The sequence below is a fragment of the Diorhabda carinulata genome, chromosome 5, assembly GCF_026250575.1.
Source record: "Diorhabda carinulata isolate Delta chromosome 5, icDioCari1.1, whole genome shotgun sequence".
Classification (NCBI taxonomy): domain Eukaryota; kingdom Metazoa; phylum Arthropoda; class Insecta; order Coleoptera; family Chrysomelidae; genus Diorhabda; species Diorhabda carinulata.
The window spans coordinates 10044714-10050713 of record NC_079464.1 but is presented as its reverse complement, the minus strand read 5'-3'; the positions used below and the strand labels follow the sequence as shown (position 1 = coordinate 10050713).

The following is a 6000-nucleotide window of genomic DNA, read 5'->3' as shown; positions in this document are numbered from 1 at the left end:
GTTAGAGAGGCAGTTTTTTGAAATGCACGCACTATAATCTAAATTGACTATTTTAAAAAACGTAAACAATCCATGGTGGATATTATACCAATTTGTTGGGGGATTTAAATAGGATTTGAAAAAGCGATGTACGCATTTCTTTTACTCCAAAGTAATGACAAAAAATCATTAATTGGGCTACAAATTGTTTCTCATTCTCCGAATTTGGCGCTAAGTGACTACTTATTTCTAAATCAGAATAAATGGTTCGGAAGAAAGATATTTGACTCCAGAAAAGTCACGAAGAAATACCAATTTTGACAAATCTGATTTTTTAGAAGGAATAAAATTAATGGAATATCGTTGATTGAAGTCAAAAAATAAAATTGTTTTTTTATTCAAAAATCTGTTTCATTTAAAAAGTCTTGGACCTATTGATTCTTCCGCTTATCTTCATAGATTATTAACAGGCATGTAAGTGCAATTTTTAATTTTCGTGTAAGCTAGAACACCATGTAAAACCTATCTTTCGAAGTACTTGGTACTAATTACTCTGATCAAAGTCCTGATTCAAGGAGTTTTGGGGAACATGCGAGAATAAGTATAATAAAACCTGTGTTTTATATTAATAATATTAAGAAAGGGAATTAAGAAAAAAACATATATGGATATAAATGTTTATTGATAATTAAATGCGTTTTAGTACTTTATTGGTAAATTAATTAACAACTAAAAAATAGTTATACTTACTTATACTTATTCTAAATTTCAAGAAAAACTATAACAAAACTTTTTTGTCAGATCTAGTAGGCTACTACGACTAAACAAACAAAACAATAAAATTTTCATAGAATATAATTATATTATTTTTATCATTCTCGTTTAAAATTTATATACTCTGAATGGCAAATTTACAAGCAAATGTGATTATAAGAATACAAGAAATGAAAAAAAAAATGAGGTACAATAGAAATTTAATGATAACGATATTCAAAAACATAAATGAAGATAGAATATGATAGAATACACAACTATGAAACTGGCATTTTCACGCAGGCTAATAGGAGACTTTCACTGCTACTATCGTTTATTATGGAGTAGCATAAACCTGGAAATATAGAAAAAATTGATTATTAATATTCTATTCTCCAATTAATGAAGTAGATCTAATATGCTAATTAACGCATTTATTGATGTGAACCTTGGTTATATAAAATATTTCTGGAAGTAGCACCCTGGCAACATTACTTGTTGTAACCATGTATAGTTAACGTTACATTTCTCGAAAAAAAATTTAAATTTACAACAAAAAATGACAAACATAAATCGCGACAGTTGCGAAAGAAAAAATGCTAAAATTGTTGTTTTATTTACAAAATTTAAATTTTAAAATTTGGATAATGAGCTTGAAGAAGTACAAAAAGAAAATGAATTGAATATACATTACAAAAATTTAGATGTGCAAACAATGTTGCAACAAAACATAATAAAATGTAAACAATGAGTACTGATATAAATATAAATAATATAAATATATATTGGGACTTCTTAAAAGTTGAATGAAATGGAAAATTTGATAGAGATTGCAGAACATTGAAGTGTGCAACAAAAAAATGTCAATTTACTTTCAGTAACTTGTAAGTAAAGTACCCGCTTTCGAGGCGGTGCAACCTAATAATAAAGCCGAAGGATATTTTACAGCGTTGAATTAAAATTAAAACCAATCATGGTGCAGTTCCGAGAATCAACACTTTTTTTGATAAATTTCTTTCTCTTTAAGGATCTTTTATTAAAAATATTTTTCAACATTCATGAAATAAATACAACTTTATTGAACTATATTTACTGTAAAAAGTGGATCTTTATTGCACTCATCTGTCATTATAATACAGAGGTTTTTGATCAAGACAAACATAAACATTTAAATGAGCGAGATATTTATTTCTTTTTCTGTAGATTATAATAAGTTTCAAAGAATTGGGGATTTTTTTTATTATCTATCATATTTACTATGTTCTGGATTACGAAATTACTAGAAAATGCATTCATTTACTAACCTGTGGGTATAATAAATCGGCTCTTCTTTTTAATTCCAGTTACTTCATCTTGAACGAAAGCTCTACCACGACCTTCGATAACACAATAAAACTAAAAAAAAATAAAAGAAAATATATTAAAAAATGAGTAAACTGATAAAATATAATTTTTTTAAATAAAAAAAAATTTACAACTCAGAAGTTGTTTGACAACAAATATCTACGTTTATTTTTTTAATTCACGCAATTTAGATGTGGCGAGACTTAATACTTTAGGCCACCTTGGAATTTTAAAAATTATATTTGTATATTTTATTTTAAATAGCCCCTTAGGACCTCAAAAGTTATGTGCCAAAAGATTATGGGTGGTAGAAACCTTTAAGTACTCGGTTTTTGGTATTCATGATTTTCTACTACTACTACTAAAAACGTCAACGCCAAAACGATGCACAGCCGCCATTTTAAAATAAATCGCTTCAAAAAAATTATGAGCAGTCACGGATATGTACAATAAAATCACGTTTATGTTATCTCAATTTATCTTGTAATATTGCTGAAAAGAAATCCTCCAAAAGCCTATTTTTTCTGCCTCTGCGGTGGCCTAATGCCTTAAAAACTTTTTATAAGTAAGAAATAATTAAGTCTGTCTTTCTTCACTCGTCATGTGCGCAAGGTCAAATAAAACATTTGGTTGCTAATACTGATGGTGATATCAATATAGATATTTGCAACACAAGATTCCACGGTTTGTCACTTACTACAAGCTCATACATAACTCAGTTTACAAATTTTATTGTTCCTAGCCCAATGTATCCTCATATAAGCCCTTTTTTGTCCAAATAATAATGTCTTCTTCCTTGATAAATTTCTTCTCCAACGTACAATTTCGTTTTTAGCTGTGGGCAGAATTTCTGTTCAACTTTTTTCAGAATGCCCGTGTAACGTTTTTTGGTTTTACAAATTACCCTTCTCCTCTAGTCTCTAGGTTGAAAAATTTAGTTGATTCTTTCACTTACTCCTATTATACTAGTAGTCCAAGAGCTGGCTGAAAAAAACATGGCCTATCGAGTTACCGATTAAGTATTTTCTAAATAATACTGCTCACTGTAACTATTGAAAAAATCATTTAGTGCCAGTGCAAATAAGGTGCATTACATCGCTATATTTTTTCTACAGTACATTCGAATTATAATCAAATTGAAGTTCAAACATTTCTTATTAAGAAAATACATTATTGTCACTTCTATTTTAATGACAAATGCCTGGAACGATACTTTATATTCCTTCGAGCCTTATACTATTTATTGCTTATACAACCTATAAGAAAAACATTGGAGAAGAAATGAATAAACATCTGATGAACAGCAATTATAGTAATTTTTGAGGGATTTTTTTATACGAGTATTTTATAAAGTATAAACATAAAATACAATGAAAGTTTTCTCATATATTTTATTATGAAATGAATAAAAAGCCTAAATATATATATATATATATATATATATATATATATATATATATATATATAAATTATAATAATAGATAATAAAATACATGAGAAAACTTTGAAAATTCTCGCGCTTCTTCTCAAATTTTTACGCTACGAGCGGCTTCACGGCTCGCAAGTAATTGCGTTGTCGCGCTGCCGTGCTGTTTCAAAACAAAGGGGCACCGTGCTACTTGATGATATCTCTTTCGCTCTACTATGGTCGCGCAGTGCTTACTATTCCGTCCCTGTCTTGCATTAGACATACAGAGCTAGCTATCCAGTCAGATTACTATTTAGTTGGAATTAAGTACTGCTACATATTTGAGAAAAAAATTAATTTTTCTTCTTCAAAGGTGAAAGCAACTACTTTCATAAACATGGTAAATGAGGTGTGCAAAATGTATCAAAATAAAGGATTTCTGCTATTCACCTCTGAAATAATTTCGAAAATGTATTCCGCCGTTCTTCAATCGGCAAATACGCTAGATTCTACCTGACCAATGGTTCGCAGTTAGAAGTGAGGATGGCGCTACTTAGCGTTAACTGGGCAATGTTTAACTACAAGTACCAAATGCGACGCCCTTTGATGTTGCCTTCAGTTCGGGTCTCAAGCCCGAAAGAGGGGTGTTAAACTGCACTGATGAGACGTAATAACATTGAAACTAGTCAGTAGTTAAGAGGGGAGGCATTAACCAGGAAAGTAGTTGTTTTCCCCTTTGATGAACGCGGAATACATTTTAGAAATTATATATATATATATATATATAGGTCTCTTCTGTTTTGAAATTAGTTTTTTTATAGTTTTTTAAAGAAAGATAAATTTTGACGTTTCCACTTTTCTTTAAGTCTTTATCAAAATACGATATTGACACTGACAATTTGCTTATGTATATAAACTTTGCCAGTTATATTATGAGCGATTTCTTATTGAGAGCTTGGCAATAAAACATCAAAGTGGACCAACTTCATTATTTTCCGTCCTCTCGAATACTTGTGTATTCTATCAACGTCAATTTGAATATTAAATTTTGAAACCTATGAATTTTAAAATTTTTTACAAGAATACGATTTAAAACCACCGAAAATCACAAAGAAATACTTATTTTTGAAATAAAAAAATAGATGGGTGTAATTGAAAAATCAAGTTAATAATAAATTTTTGTGATACGTTATAAACCATAAATACCACGATTTCAATTACTTAAAAAACAATAGAAACTTTTAAATTTCTTCCCTCAAACGCGCCACTACACACAAAATTAAAGATTAGAACAAAAAACGACATACTTACTAAATTATTTTTTTTATTGGTATGTTTCTTCTTAATTTCCCCTGGAGGTATTTCCACATATACCATGGAAGCACCGTTAGTATGATCCAAGGGATCTGAATACTTCAAATTGTCACAACGTTGATTAAACCTTGGATTTTGTTCAATATACTCTAAGAAATTAATTAAACATTGATGTAATAAACAATTAATATATTGAAGGAATTAGTTAAATCGCGTCATTATTCACAGATATGGTGGAAAACATCAAGTTAACACAAAAGGGTAAACAAATAATTGAAAAATTAAAATAATTGGGGAACACAGACAAAAAAATTTTATATGACATGAGAGGAAAGCAAAGGCAAATTCTTCTTCATCAGCAGTTTGGTGAAATTCTTTTAGAGTAGAATTTTTATGGAAAAAAGAGTATTTTTAATTGAAAAACGTGCCTTTTGTGAAAAAAAAATATATTGGAAAATAAACTGCACTAGTAAACTGCGTCGTAAACAGGGCGAAAATACTACTCGTTCTGCGCATGTCTCACGACTGCTTGATTTTCACAATCAATAATATAGGACCTCCAGTTCACACAAATTAGTGTGTGAAAGGCGTCGCGACCAAAAACGAACCACCGCTAAGATCTAGTTGTTCATGATAACATCTGTATTTGCATTTGGATTTTAAGTGCTCTCAAAGTCTCCATGTTGTTTAGCTGTTTGGCCAAACTTTGGCACCAAATGTCAAATTCTGTTTCTAAAGATAAATTTGTTTGAATGCTATCTAACTTATAATGGCTTCTCCTATATATAATGTTGGAGCAGAATGATTCTGCAGTCGCCTCTTTTTTGGTTGAGCTGTCTGATTTGATTTCGATGGAAGTTTGAATGTTTCACCAGACTCCTTTTCGTTTAACAAATTTACTTCGAATTGGTTATTTAAAACACAACTGTATTTGTCTTCTAATTGCTTGTATTGTATGTAATGTCATATAGAACTGGTGAACTAGAAAGATTAGATAAGGTTTCAAATAATTCAATATAAATAGAAAACCACCAATTTTGTGGCATTTCCGTTTGGCTTTAAAAGAAGGGCATAAGCACAACTATACCCCTTATAAAACACATTTTACATGAGACATTTGACTCGATGTTTCGGAGACCTCTCTATACCAGCACCTCTAGCCCTCATTATGATACCTAAGCCCAGCAAAAAACTTGAATGAG

General features: G+C 29.9%; 1 protein-coding gene across 3 annotated transcripts in view; it reads right to left on the bottom strand.

Annotated features, from left to right (window-relative positions):
- Window positions 1-936: 936 nt before the first annotated feature.
- The window catches only part of LOC130894051 (general transcriptional corepressor trfA-like), a 33434-nt gene continuing 28370 nt past the window's right edge, over window positions 937-6000 (bottom strand). For 2 of the 3 annotated variants that reach the window (XM_057800589.1, XM_057800590.1), the window contains exons 9-11: window positions 4796-4947; window positions 2037-2127; window positions 937-1087 (exon numbers count right to left, since the gene is read on the bottom strand). In XM_057800589.1, the coding sequence (XP_057656572.1) occupies window positions 1011-1087; window positions 2037-2127; window positions 4796-4947 (320 nt within the window). In that variant the 3' untranslated portion in view covers window positions 937-1010. The remainder of the gene's footprint in view (window positions 1088-2036; window positions 2128-4795; window positions 4948-6000) is intronic. The other variant, XM_057800591.1, reaches the window with a different exon arrangement.